This window comes from Lithobates pipiens, unplaced genomic scaffold, assembly GCF_037356315.1.
Source record: "Lithobates pipiens isolate NorthernLeopardFrog02 unplaced genomic scaffold, aLitPip1_a1.2 Scaffold_22, whole genome shotgun sequence".
NCBI lineage: Eukaryota > Metazoa > Chordata > Amphibia > Anura > Ranidae > Lithobates > Lithobates pipiens.
In genome coordinates this window covers 139,886,455-139,901,226 of record NW_027507784.1, presented here as the reverse complement: position 1 = coordinate 139,901,226, position 14,772 = coordinate 139,886,455, and the positions used below count along the sequence as shown (strand labels likewise).

The 14,772-nt window shown below is 40.2% G+C and overlaps 1 protein-coding gene across 11 annotated transcripts in view; it reads left to right on the top strand.

Moving 5' to 3' along the window:
• The window catches only part of UNC80 (unc-80 subunit of NALCN channel complex), a 318,404-nt gene that overhangs the window by 51,227 nt on the left and 252,405 nt on the right, over positions 1 to 14,772 (top strand). For all 11 annotated transcript variants that reach the window (XM_077448370.1, XM_077448371.1, XM_077448372.1 and 8 more), the window contains exons 17-18: positions 7,081 to 7,244; positions 9,800 to 9,898. In XM_077448370.1, the coding sequence (XP_077304496.1) occupies positions 7,081 to 7,244; positions 9,800 to 9,898 (263 nt within the window). The remainder of the gene's footprint in view (positions 1 to 7,080; positions 7,245 to 9,799; positions 9,899 to 14,772) is intronic.

Below are 14,772 nucleotides of genomic sequence, written 5' to 3'. Positions count from 1 at the left end.
CCTTGGGGTCTATGTCGCTTTGAAGCACTTGTGGAGTGAAGGATTTGTGGAAAGCCACCGAGACCCCTTTTGTTCTCGCTAGGGGATTCGTTCTGTGAAACCAGGTCGTGTAGTGTTTATCCGGTAAGGGGGGCACCTTATCGATTCGGAAGTGAGTCTCCTGTAGTAACAGGACTTGTGTTCTGGCTTTGTGAAAGTGATGTAGGATCTGTCTACGTTTTTCCGGGGTGTTAAATCCTCTACAGTTAAGAGAGGAGAACTTAATGGCTAGGGCGGTGGCCATAGCTAGGGGAGGTGGAGGGTATGCCATGCTGAACTACGGAGTGTAACTGAGTGGGAATGTGCGTGAGAAAGCTGTGCTACAGTGGTGAGGTAGAGGAGGGAAGAGGGGAAAAATAAGATAAGAGAGGAAGGGCCGAAGCACTGAGTCAAGAAAATGCATATGCGCACCCGAACAGGGGCATGTGAGGTATATTGCAAGTAGGGATTCTTGCGTCAGTGTGGTAATTTGCTTGCTATGAAGCTGAAGGTGAAAACTTGTAGGGAGAATGCTCCCTCTATTGTCCATGTGGGGGTAGGAGTGATGGACACTACAATGTGATGCTAGGGGAAGTACCAGTAACAGAGGCACTAAAGACTCTGTACACCCTATCGTGGGGGAAAGTGGTCAAACTGAACCCAGGGGCTCCACCCCAACTATTAAGAACGAAAAACTGAATATGCCGATATATAGCACACAGCGCATAATATTTCTCAAGTCATCTGAAGGTACATGTAAGTTTTAATGCTCAGCTAACTTAAAGGGCGGCTATCTGTCTGTGAAGGCACCAAAAGCATATACCATCAAACCTGTAAGTGAGACCGAGAGGGTCTATCATATACATGCTTAACTTTAATTGTAACCTGAAGAGCTTTATAAACAGTATATAAAAGTAGAGCCAGATCAATCGTTTCTCAGGCTGACTCGGTCTCCCTCCCTCCCCCACCCCCCCAGTCACAAGATGTAAACCCACATCATCGGGAGCTCAATGTGGAAGAGGGGCAGCTCACGGCCCCTATAGCTGGGGGGGGGGAGCGGGGGAGGTTGGTCCACAGATGAAACAAAAGGAAAAAGTTCAAAAAGTATAAAATGACAAAATGCTAAATGAAAGAAAATGAGGAAAAATGGTCAGATGAATGACACTCAAGTCACGGGGTAAAGGGGATCGACCTGAACCCCAGGCCACCGAAGAACTGAAGAAAAAATGTGGAAGTCAAACACCCACCGGCCGGTGGGATACAGTGTGTTCATCCTGGAGGGGATTTGGCAGTGCGGGAGCGGGACCTCTTCTTCTTGGTTTGTTTTTCCCAGGCCGAGGTGTTGGGGAGACCAGGGGTGACGGCAGTCAGTGGCCAGTCCGGGATCCTGATTTGAGGCAATTCAAAAGTGCCAAGGAAGTTAGGTAGGTCTCCCAGTGTGCGGAAGGTGGCCGATTTACCCTCATGGGAAGCAAAAAGATAAAACAGGAACCCCCATCTATATTTAATCTGTTTAGCGTGCAAAGCATCTGTGACCGATTTTAAGGCTTTCCTCATTAGCAGCGTCTGTTTTGAGAGATCCATCAGGAGCATGACAGGAGTGCCTTTGAACAGGATGGACTCCTGTGCACGTGCAGCTCGCATTATCTCAGCCTTAACATTAAAGAAATGCACGCGGCAGATGACATCTCTGGGGTATGCTGGGCTAGGATTGCGAGGACCAAGGGATCTGTGAATCCTATCTATCTCAATCGGTGTTTCTTTGGGCTTGTTTAGCAGCTGGTTAAACATGGCGGTGGCCGCCAATAACAGATCTTTGTTTTCAATCGCTTCCGGGACACCGCGTATACGTATATTGTTGCGGCGACTTCTGTTCTCCTGGTCATCGAGACCATAGAATAAGTGTTGAAGTTGATTAGTGTGCTGTTGCAAGATATGGTCATGTTCCTTGAGTCTATTTGCCGATTCCTCAACATTGATCTCAATGTCCTCTATGCATTGGCCTATGTCTTGGCACAATTCTTTAATCTCCCTCTTGTATGACCTCTCCAGCCTGCTAATGTATGCCTCAATGTCCCCTTTAGTGGGGAGAGCTTTAATGTAGCTCTCCATGTCCCAGCCTCTGCTCTGCTTGTCCGAGGCCGGGGAGGGGCTTCTAGAGTGTGCTGGGCTCTCTGGACTCTTGCTGGTCAGGTCAGGGGACCTAGGAGAGGATGGAGGTGAAGAGGGCCGAGAGGCCTGTAACTTGGAGGCAGTGTGTGCTGCCTGTGCTGCTGCCGAGCGGGTCGCCGCCATCTTGGATTCCGGCGCGGCCTTGCTGTTCGGCCCCCTCGCGGGGAAATAACTGCCGATGTCACCCAATTTCTGGGTCCCTGAGGTGTGGGGGGTGTTGGTGCCTCCTCTCCTGCTCATATGGAGGCCAGGTGTGGCATGGAGCGGCGGCGCTGTGTGCCGTTCTGATCGGTGGAGCGGGAGCTGAGCTCTCACATGTCCTTCTCCTCCATGCGCTTGGCCACGCCCCTCAACTTTTGTAATTTTTAAATGATTTTTATTTTTAATTAATTATAATATCATAGTAAAACATTGTGCATTGTATTATTGCATATTAAATGCCATTTAAACAGTAAATCTGTTGGGATAGAAATATGAGCACTATAAAGTGTCTCTGGCCTGGAACAAACATACAGTATATTATCATGTGTAAGGCAACCTAATATGCAATGTAACTATAAAGAAAAACAGAGGGCGCTAGTACATTATCCTCAAATCATGTCCTTATTTCATAAAAAGGTGCTAAGTACTATACTCACAAACAGACAGATGCATCAAAGCTTGCCATATAAAAACAGCAACATCCAGTCCATAATACATCATATCACATGACGGGACAAGCCTCAAAGCCAACAAGACTGTTTCCTGCCTCCCCACTTAACTTAGAGTGACATTGCATTTCTCGAATAGCGGCGTCTCTAACAAGCTCCATGGGTGGAAGTTAACCCCCACATGCTCAATCCATCTTTACATAATAAACAAACCCATATGCATCTAAAATTTGTTGTAACATAAGAACCATTACTAACAATTTGCTCAAGGTATGTAAAATCTACCCCAGAATCCACATGTGCCAGTTCCACTTGCACACACATGGAGGGTCTTAATGTAAGATCATTATGTATAAATATATATTATATATTAGACATGTGCAGAATGGAAACATTTGTTTTGTATTTATTCATTATGTTACTAATTTTGCTTAGTTGATTTGTTTCAGAATTTGTTTACTTTGTTTAGGGCCTCTTCCTCACAACCCTGGGCTGTGGTTGTGAGGGTCTGCTGGTGAGGGGCTTATTGGAATCTGAAAGCCTGCAGATCCCCCCCTGTGAATAAGTATGGGGTACTATGCCTTACCACTCAGAAAGGTGTAAAAAGTGAATAAAGACAGTACACAATTTTTGACAATTCCTTTATTAAAAAAACAATAAAAAACAATGTCTCCTGATGTAGATCCATACTTAATGACGCTGGACCTGAAAAAAGAAAAAGAAATTGGTCTTATCAAAGGCTCCCTGCTGACTGCCTGCTGTTCCTTCTGACATTTTTTAAAATAGCTTAGGGGCGGAGTTACTCGATGACATCATCGGGTGACTCCTACCACTTACCTATTTAAGAAATGTCAGAAAGAGGAGCAGGCAGTCAGCAGGGAGCCTTCAACGAGCTTGTGGTTTTTGCTTTTCTTTTTTCAGGTCTGGCAGTGCAGTGGGTGGCGAGATTGACAATGGATCTACATCAGGGGACTTTTTTTATATTTTAATAAAGGAATTGTCAAAAACTTTACTACTGTCTTTATTTACTTTTTACACATTTTTGGTGAATGGGTAGGGGTACTATGTACCCCATACTCATTCACATGAGAGGGTGGGATCTGAGGGTCCAGGATCTGGGGGTCCCCCAGATGTGTAGGCTTCCAGATTCCAATAAGCCCCCCCCCGCCTGCAGACCCCCACAAAAAAAGCCTAGGTTTGTGGGGAAGAGGGCCTTGTCTCCAGCAACATGGGGATAAGTTGCCTTGGGGTGGGGGGGCAGAGCCCCCCACCCCAAAGCATCCCCCATGTTGAGGGCATGTGGCCTGGTATGGTTCAGGGCTGCATACTCAGATAAAGGTCTGCTATGGATTTTGAGGAGGACCCCATGCCATTTTTTAAATTTATAGCATGGGGTTCCCCTTAAAATCCATACCAGACTGGAAGAGCCTGGTATGGATTGAGGGGCCCCACACAGTTTTTTTTCCAGAATTTTCTATTGCTGGCATTCTTTTTTTTTACATTTCAGCTGTCAGTGGTGAAGCCCACTCACTGCTTATGAGTCATTGATTGTTAAGGATGCAGCGGCTGGCTTCCTGGCCTGCTGCTTAAGGCTTAATGTACACGAGACGCTGAGGCAATCTCCTCTGAACCAATTTTCTGACAGCTTCTAACCAGCATTTAAAAACGCCCATTTTGCCGCATTTGCACGCCTGTGTTTTGCAGCATTTTGCCGCATTTGCGTCTAGGAGCGTTTATTTACAATAACATGATGGGACCCTCCCAAAGTAAAAAAAAAACAGTATTATTTAACTATTTCAGCCATTCTGTGAGACCAGAGTGAGTAGCAGGAGTTGAGAGAGCAGCAGTTTACTTGTATCTACCTCAATTTCGGTGCTTTTACTATGGATCCCATAATGAGCATATGTGAGGAACAAATGCTAATTTTTGTAATATATTTAATTTTTAAATTGCAATTGATTGGTATTTTTTTTTCTTTATATTTTTTTATAAGCTGTATATGTAATTTCATTTTTTTTATTTATTTATTTTGTCTTTTTTATGCTAAATTTAATTGCAATTTTTTTAATATATGTAATTTTTAAATTGCAATTGATTATTAGAATTGTTTTTTAAAGCTGTATGTGTAATTTCATTTTTTTTTATTAATTTATTTTCTCTTGTTTATGCAAATTTTAATTGCAATTTTTTAAATATTTTTAATTAACCCTAACCCTAACCAGAAACCCTAATCCTAACTTGTTATTCAAGGAGAAAACCCTGACCCCCTAACCCTAATTGGAAATCCTAATCCTAACCCCTAACCGGAAACCCTAACCCTAACCAGAAACCCTAACCATAACCCTTAAGCCTAATGGGAAACCCTAACCCTAACCGGAAATCCTAACAGGCAACCATAACACTTACCATAACCCTAAACGTGTTCTTCAAGGAGAAACCCCTAACCATAATCCCTAACCCTAATGGGAATCCCTAACCAGAAACCCTAACCCTAAGTTGTTCTTCAAGGGGAAAACCATAATCATATCCCTAACTAGAAACCCTAACTTGTTCTTCAAGGGGAAAACCTTAACCTTAACACCCTAACCCTAATGGGAAACCAGAACCGGAAACCCTAACCCTAACAGGAAACCATAATACTTAACATAACTTGTTCTTTGAGGGGAAAACCCTAACCATAACCCCTAACCGGAAACCCTAACCCAAGTTGTTCTTCAAGGGGAAAACCCTAACCATAACCCCCTAACCCTATCCCTAACCGGAAACCCTAACCTTAACTTGTTCTTCAAGGGGAAAACCCTAACCATAACCCCCTAACTGGAAACCCTAACCCTAACAGGAAACCATAACACTTACCATAACCCTAAACTTGTTCTTCAAGAAGAAAACCCTAACCATAACCCCTAACCCTAATTGGAAACCCTAACCTTATCCCTAACTGGAAACCCTAACGGGAAACCATAACACTTACCATAACTCCAATTATATTTTGGCTAACAGCAATGCTAGTGGTGTATTGGATTGGATCATGCTCATTAGGGGTATATAAATTGTCTATGAAGCATAGCAAGCAATTACAAGTTTTAGAAATATTTTTTCATCATTTGTTATCATTTTTAAGTTTTGTAAAAATAAGGCACCTGTAAAAACGAAACTGCGGCTAAACACCAGGGCCGCGTTTAGCAGTGTTTTTCATCGGAAACATCGGAAACTTTGGCAGTTGAAATAATTTTTTTGCCTTCAAAGAAAAGCCTATAAACACAACTGCCTAAAAATTACATTAAACTAACCTGTGTACATGTACACATAAGATAACATTGAATTCGTTCAGGGGCAGCTGAAAAAAACAACCAACTGCCTCTGAATAGCCGTTTACCAGCAGCAGTGTACATGAGGCCTAACAACCAGCTATTCTTCACACAGAATTGCAGTCGGTTAATCATTTGTTGACTGATCTGAATTTGAATCATTCTGAAAATTTGGAATTCATTATAAACCTTGTTAATAATAGTGTTGCTGTCCCCTGTTGGAAAGCATGCCTGCGTGGCTGCACTGTGTGTTCCAGCTTGATAGTGTCACTTTCAGGTCACCCCACTTCAGCACATCTGCAGCATATCTGGCTTCAGCGGTCATGCGATCCACTCCAGCACAATGAACACCTGAGCCGCAAAATAGGGAACAATATTCAGTATTTTTCTATGTAACCTGCAGTTTTTAGGTGTAATAATTCTAATATAAACTGCAACACAGAGGGTCTGCCAGGGATGACATCAAATGCACCTATCTATTAAAATGTTTGGGCATTGTGGCTTTTAAGACTGATGTTAACTGAATATTTGGGCTGACCTTCTAAATATTCCACTCCCCTGGCTGTCTCTGGCTTAAATTTTTTCTGATTGGTTGATCTGAAATAAGTAGGTGAAGTCAGAATTAAGTCAAAGCTGATTAGCAACTCATTCTGGGTCAATTACTACCACTAAAGGGAGTCATTTGTTTCAACTGTTCAGCAAGCAATTATTATGCTTAGAAGTACATTTAGTAGCGTCACTGTACTCTAAACATTCCATGTGTAGCTATATCCTTAGACATGCATTATTTGAAGAATTTTATAGATTGAGAAGGACTCCTTTGAGACAAAACTCAGTTTTGCTTGAGTTGGCAGTAGGACAGATTGTATGTTTGCAGAATATCAATCTTTGTTATGCCACTAAATCTATCTCCTTTGCTTTTACATTGACAGGGTCTGTACTGTGATATTCGACAACTGGTACAGTTTATTAAAGAAGCTCACGGCAATGTGTTTCGGCGAGTGGCCCTTAGCGCCTTGCTGGACAGTGCTGAGAAGCTAACACCAGGCAGGAAGTCGGACGATTCACAGGAGCCAAGACCTTCAAGAAGCAAAAGGTTTTCCTTTAAAACATAATAGCTTTGCTACAGACTCTTTTTATACATGCTGTGCTCTGCTGCTGGATGTGTGGCCGCTTCAAGCTCTTGAATTCCATTTTCTTTATTTTTCTCTTTTCTTTTACCTTGCTTACTTTGAATAGCGTAACATATTTGCAGCTCTTGTGTGTAGCAGGACTTATGTACAAAGAGGCAATAAATGAATTTGATTTTTACGGTGCCATTGGCTTACACTAAAATCAATGAAAAACTGATTAAAATGACAGTAAGGCATGTAATACTACTTTCTTTTTTTAACCTATAATGTGCATGTTTGTACATAGGCCCTGCTCTTTATGCTGCTAAGGCTAACTTTCCATCTCCTAGATATTTCTACTATCACTACAACTAGTATATTTAGTATATTTATAGAAGCTACATATAGTATACTTAGAAGCTATTAGGATGTCAAGAGACAGAAAAAAATATGTTCACACAAATGCATTTTCTTTTAACCAAGGGCTTGTTGACACCATTAGTGTTGGGCTGCATTAGGCAAATAGCCATTATCCAAAGCACTGAACATGTGTTTTTCCTCAATGCAGGGCATTCTGACAAGCTGCAATACATTACAATGTGCAAATTGCACGTTAAAACTACTAACACTACTATTCATTAGAGGGAACAGAAAACAGTGGTCCCAGTAAATAAAATAAGAGAAAGTTGGCTTCAGTCTTGACTGCTGTCACAAAGCAGAGATAATGACTGAAGGAAGATAGCTCAAAAATTATTCAGATAACAACAAAATTTCACACTTTTTTAGCGCAGAGATGAAACTTGCAAACTGCAAAGAGTTGCTTGCACGTGCAAAAAGAGTTTTAGAGTTTTAATGAATATGGAACAAAAAGTTTCTCTAAAGGAAATAATGTAGCATCATGAGCTCCTGACAGTATATTGTGTGGAATAGTCTCCATGGGTACATTAGCTCTTCACGTTTGGCCAGTTTTAGTTGCTGAATAAATAGTAGTGGAAGGTCAATGCATTTCAGAAATTAACAGAAATTGTCATATAGAGAAACCCATTCCTTGTACCCACCCTACACAATCCATCACAAGTCCTCCCTAATCTACAAATAGATTTAAGGGGCGTTTTAATATGGAGTAATGAGTGAACATTTACTTCAAATACATATATACACTTACAATATATACTAATTCTGAATCAATGTTTGAAGCAAACACAGGCCAGGCTCTAAGATTGTTCTAAAGCTTTGCAATTAAAATATATTAAGTTAACCAACAATAACCATAGGTTTCTCAAATTGGAAGCCCCTAAGAAAGTCCATGTTACAACAATATTTACAGTAAATGGGGGGTGCACATTGAACCATTTGTCCCAGGGAATGCTTTCTTTTTCTGGGTTTCATAATGAAACATTAGGGACTTGACATTAAGAAGGCATTTCAAGTGCTCTATTTTGACACCTAAGTGTACAGAGCCTAATGGGCCCGGCTGCATATGTGATCAAGTGCAAAGAGAAAAACACAGTATGTGAAAGTTACCCTTTTGTCTGTGCAGTCATTTGTTCAGGCAGTTACTACATATGTCAAATATAATGAGTGTATACTATACATGCTGTAGGTCACTGCAAAATTAGTGTAGTGTAGTTCAGTGTTTATAACCTTTGTAGTTGTGGTGAGATTACTTCTAAAATAAAAGTATGTGGGTTAGATAACCTATATCAATATTTTTCTGAATCCCAGTTATTTACCATCATTTATGTGCAACAGCCTTGAATATTTGATGTGTGGACCCTGCAGTGAAGACTCAACAATGTGTAGTTTGCATTTGCCCAACTCGCTAATCTTGGTCATCCCTTTCTAACGAGGTATTATTGAATTCATAGCCTCCATAGTCTTTGTTATTCTGAGGGATATATCAATATGTTTTAACACAGAGGGCTTCCAGACCAGAGCCTGGGCCTGGACTTAGTTGCCTCCTCTGTCACTCATGAATTATGATCCAGCTATAGTGAGTTAAAGTACATCCATTTTGAAATTCTTTTTAACACCTGCTGAAATCTGTGCAAGTGAGTTTTCAGCTTGGAGATAAAAATTGTTTAGATGGAAACTATTTTGTTTAATTTTACTGAGTTTAAAGTTGATAATGATTAAATTGATTTTGAAGCCTGTTGCCCATAGCTGCTTTATGATGCTCTGGTTGAAGAACTGTTAAAAAGTGCTTTTTGTTTAATTTTTTAGATGACACATATTGCACATCTTCATAGGCTACACCTAATATCTCATAGAATGAATAAGCATACAGCTATGCGGTTTGCTATATCTCAGCGTTGAACTTTTGCTTCCATGCTGTTTCATTCCATTGCTTGCTGCTGCTCAATAAAATTCACTTAGTAGAGGAACTGCAATACTGCACTTATGTAGAAGTGTTGTTGTGGATAACACCTGAAGCTTGTTTTTTAGTATTCATTGGTGACAAATTTATGCTAGTCAGCACAAAGGGACCAGGGCATTGGTTGACTTTTCTTTCCTCTGGTTGGCCCTGTTGAACCCTTAGACCAGAAGAAGGGAGCGCTCCTGAAAAGGGTCGGGTGTCCTATGCGCCCGAGGAGTGCCGAAGTTACATCTCTAGCCACCCCCCACAGACTCCAGAGCAGTAAGTAAGGCAATTATTCCAAAGACATAATTGTGTCTTCACTGTGTCCACTGATATCAGATTATGTATTACAGAGAGCTTCCAATGTGATTGGGTGAATGCATGGCTGAATCATTGCTTCAGTTCTGATATTAGCATTTCGTAATATATATCTTTTGAAATCACAGTGTATGCTATTTTAAATATGTTTTCCTTATTCTATTGGACCAAGCATCCTAAAAAACCCTTCTGCCCTATAAAAGTTTTTTGGACGTATTACCAAATTATCCCCAGTAAAAAACAACATCACCATAGTCCACCTCCATCCTATGCTTTGCTTCCCTGCCTTGTGAGTCCCATCTCATACTTCCTGGTTTTATGCGTCAAACATCAAACCTTCCAAAATTATATACATACTCTCTAGATACACGTGTGCTTTTCAAGAAATAGACATACTCTACTAGTGGCATTTAATGTATGTAGAGGCATTACTACATATTTTGGACAATAAAACAAAAATTAGAACTAGACCCAGCAATGGGCCTAATGGCAAAACATGTCTAAAAAGAGAGGTACTTTTTTGCCCATAGTATGCAGCCAGAAACAGAAATTTACAATTTTAATAAATAAAAAAACAAACAAAAAAAAACAATAACTTATATTCACCAATCTTGTTAGTATGTGCGCCACAAATTGTTTAAAACAATGGTAAAAACGATTATGATTGCTAACTGTAGGTTGCTTTTTTCTTGTTTCTTGCTATTTATTGTGAAATTTTGGATAGAAAAATGGTTACTTCCAAGCCATTTTCCTTACAACCTAAATTACAGTTTTACAGACATACCGTTATTATTCTGTTTAGAAAAGCAGTACAGCGCAAAACATAAAACAACACAATCTTAATGAGACAAAATCACTAAAATGAAAATAAAAAATAAGACACAAAGGAAGTCCATGCTCTTCATATAAAGTTATCCTGAAATTCCACACAGCCCAGCAAGTGTCCAGTGAAAATGGTGGTATATGGATACAGATGGTGACTTATGTGACAACCTCCACCACCGAGAATATTGGCCGCTCACCTCAAGCGATGGACCCCTGAATAAATCAGTCAGGTCAAAACAGCAATCCCCTTTAAGGGGTAGGGTCCACAGGGTCGCACACAAGTAATGGACAGATGCCGATGGCTTACTCACAGGATTTTCACCATCCGCTCAAGATACGGCAGATACATAGAATGAAAGCAATAATATCTAGTAATTCATATTTAAGGGTTCGCTTAGTCCCCTATCAGTCCCACCCCCTGGGGATTGGCTAAGCTCACCTAAATATGCTGAACATCCCTCCTAGCCTCCACCCTTCAGTTTACAGAACATTCTCCAACATTCTAGAACCAGGGGGAAGCCCCACAGAGCTGTCTGTATGAGTCATGCTGCCCTAAACTCTAATAACCCTGAATCAATTAAAGACTCACAAGCTTAAACATGAGTCAGGATATAGTTTGCCTACTCTCACACTAGTAGCACACTAGCGGGTGCTACATGTTTAATAGACCAAAAGGGAGCAAAGTTATTTTTTAGAGTTTACATGCAGTTTAATGTTTGTAAGTGAAGTAGTGCAATCTCAATGGATCTCAAAAGTATTGCAAGAATAGTTTAGTATTTTTTTACCCTACTGATTTTGATTAAAGTAAGTGTAAAATAATCGTATCTATAAACAAATGTTCGTTTTCAAATTGTACCTAGTGTCAGATACAGTATGCAAATGCTAATTAATGTGTAATGGTAACACGTGAAGGTGTTTATTATCTCTCACAGAGATTATGTTACTCCCCTTGACAATGCCTTGTTCTGATTTTCCCACTAGAAGGTTGGTACTATTTTTCTTCAGGCATTATGCAGGGTCAACATCTACTTTCTGGACAAAAATTCATATCCAAAGATGGCTCAATCATGTACAATTTATGAGAAGGGATGGGGTAGCTTGACATGGGAAAGAATAATTTACGCTCACATTTTTTTTTGCCCTTTAAACATATCTAGGTTTGCATATTTTCCTATTTCTAAAGTAATCATTTCAATTTAAAAGGGAGGTTGTAATAAATAAAGGGCTGCACAAAGCCAGCTATTTGAAAGAAAAATTCAGCAAGAATCAATACATTTTTATATTTCCCAATAGCAAGTTCCCCATTTGAATATCTATGATGTTCTAAAACCAAGGGCAAACACTAAACTATTTATATGTTCATACTTATGGCAGTCTTCTTCTCCTAAAGTACTGTCCATGATACCTTTTTTATTTGCAGTAATATACAATTTTTCAGCACAAGCTTTCGAGGTATGTCCCCATCTTCAAGGTCCCAGCAGTACTGATTCATAAAAGTCTTAGCAGAATGTTAAAAAAAATTTATGTTAGTCACCTCAAGCTTCTCCTAAAGACAGTCTCTCTTTCTGAGCAGCTTCTTCTTTTACTGAGTAAGGAGCCCAATTCCCTCCATGTCCTTGAGCTGTAGAAGTAACAGTAACAGACCTAATCTCTGCTTCTGATCAGCTGGCTAAGGCTGCTTTCACTCTACCGCTACTTAAAAGTTGTGCCATTTTGCGGCTGCAACTTTGACGTGGTTTTGCTGCGATTGCAGTGAATGCCTGTGTAAACTTGAGGTCTGTAGACCGCAATTCGCATCAAAGTTGGACCACATAGTACAGGGACTACTTTGAAGTCGGTGCGACTTGAAGTTGCACAGATATGAATGGTTAGCATTGGGAATCATGGAGTATGACTTGTCATGCGACACTTATGTCCAAAGTCCTCCTGATGAAATATGTTTGCTTGGCTTATTTGTGTTTTAAATCCAGATTCAAAGTCTCTGCAAAAGCTATCTATAAACTAGAAGAAGGAAAGGGTGTTTACTGGTTTATGACAGCAACACACCAGAAGATTTTTGTTCTTTTATTTGTACATTATCAGCACAGGATTGCCATAACATTAAGAGAGTTAAATTCCTGTACAATAGTTATTTTGTTTTGTATTTTGGCTATGGCAATTTTGATTAGCACCCCAGCCTAAACTGCTAAACAGACTTTTTCATGCTCAGGTTTTTATTAATTTATTTTCTTTTACTTGTTAAAGTAGAACTCCAGTTTTTTTTTGTCTCTGTTCCCATCGGTGATTTTTCCTTTACTCCATGTGTGTCACCAGTACAGAAAGTGCAGACACACACACAGCAATCAAAGCATTTTTAACAGAGAGGAAAAGGATTAGAACCTCTGTGTAGTTTTTATTGCTGTCTGCTCCTCTGTCTAACAATGCTACTTGGCTAGCTGTCGGGCTGATCCCGCTGTATACACTGATCTGGAACAAGTATGCAGGTCAGGATTTTCTGTAAATTCTTAGCTGCAAATAGCACTTTTTGCTGGTCAGCAAAGCAACTAGCATTTTCAGGAAGTAGTCAGTAATTGGACTACCTCACCTTTAACAGGATTTCGCTTAATTAAGCAGATTTTAAAAAAAAAATCATGCAAATTCTTGAATTGCACTTGCAAAAATCTAGTGCCTTGTCAATTTTTGTGTGCTGGTTAAATCTGTATTAAATTGTACTGCATTTGGAAGTACAGGAATGTATAACAGTAGATAGTCCTGCTTTCAGGTCTGTACAACATTTGTGTTTTTTGGGGGTTATATTGTTGCAGAAAATGTAACGCATACTGTATGTATAGCCAGTCATAGCATAGGGTTAAAACTGAAATATTTATTTGTTGCTTCCTGTGTCCCGTTTTCATTCACTTCCTGTCCTGAAGAAACAAAGGGAAGTGACAGAAAATCTCATCTAAGTGAGGGGACATCCCCTCTTAGACTGCTGTCACCAGAATGAGTGTCCTCATTGGAAGGCCTGCCTTACCACTTGTTGTGGTGACATTTTGGATTTTTATTTTTATATCACTTTCTTTCTCAGTGACAAGGGTCAGCAGGTAAAACAGAGAAGGTAATTCTCCCAAGGGGGATGGGGATGCAGACAACAAAAAACTAGAAAGGAGTCCTAACTCTTTCCTACTCTATCCAAACAAAATCAAATGTTTTTACTATACATTCACTTTAAGGCTTGGTTCACACTGGAACCGGTGTGCATCCCGGTTCTCCAGTTCTGGGATGAATTAAGGCCGTATCTTTGCCTGAATTCATCCCTGAAATGGAAGCCAAAGACACTCCTCAACCTCTCTGGAGATATGTGAACCGGCTCCATATGAGATATGAGAGACGGTCACATTCTCCAGCTATGAGAATTGGATGCGGATAAACCTGCATCCAATTCACATAGAGATGAACCCAGCCTTTCAGATTTCTCCAGTCTTCAAACTAACTTCCATCTAAACTTGACCCTACCAGTGGCAACTTAATTTTTTTATTACCTTTAAATGGGCCTCATACAACATTCGATATTTGGTCATCCAGTTGCCCAAAAAACGTACGCATCTTTACACTCTTAACTTTGTTCTCCTAATCGCTTCTTTTAAACAGAATTATTGACATGGGCAACGTGCAGTTTTTCCTGTATGGAGAGATGCAATTAAATTAAACAATCTGTCCTACCCCGGACTCTTTATCTTTTCCAGACGATCCCAATTCATATCCCCTTGACATATTTCAAATCAATTCAGTCCATCCAATAATTACATTTGGTCATCTAAACCAGCTCACATTAAACATGCTGTTCTTCGCAGACTGAAGACATCCAGAGGCATGGCATTCCCTGACATTAAACTCTACTAAATGGCAGTACACCTTGCAGCAGCCCTCAACTGATGCAGACACACCTTGACTGAACAATAGGTCACAATGGCACTAATCATATCCCCTGCCTTTGTCATTGACCATGCATGCCTGTAATCAAGTATTTA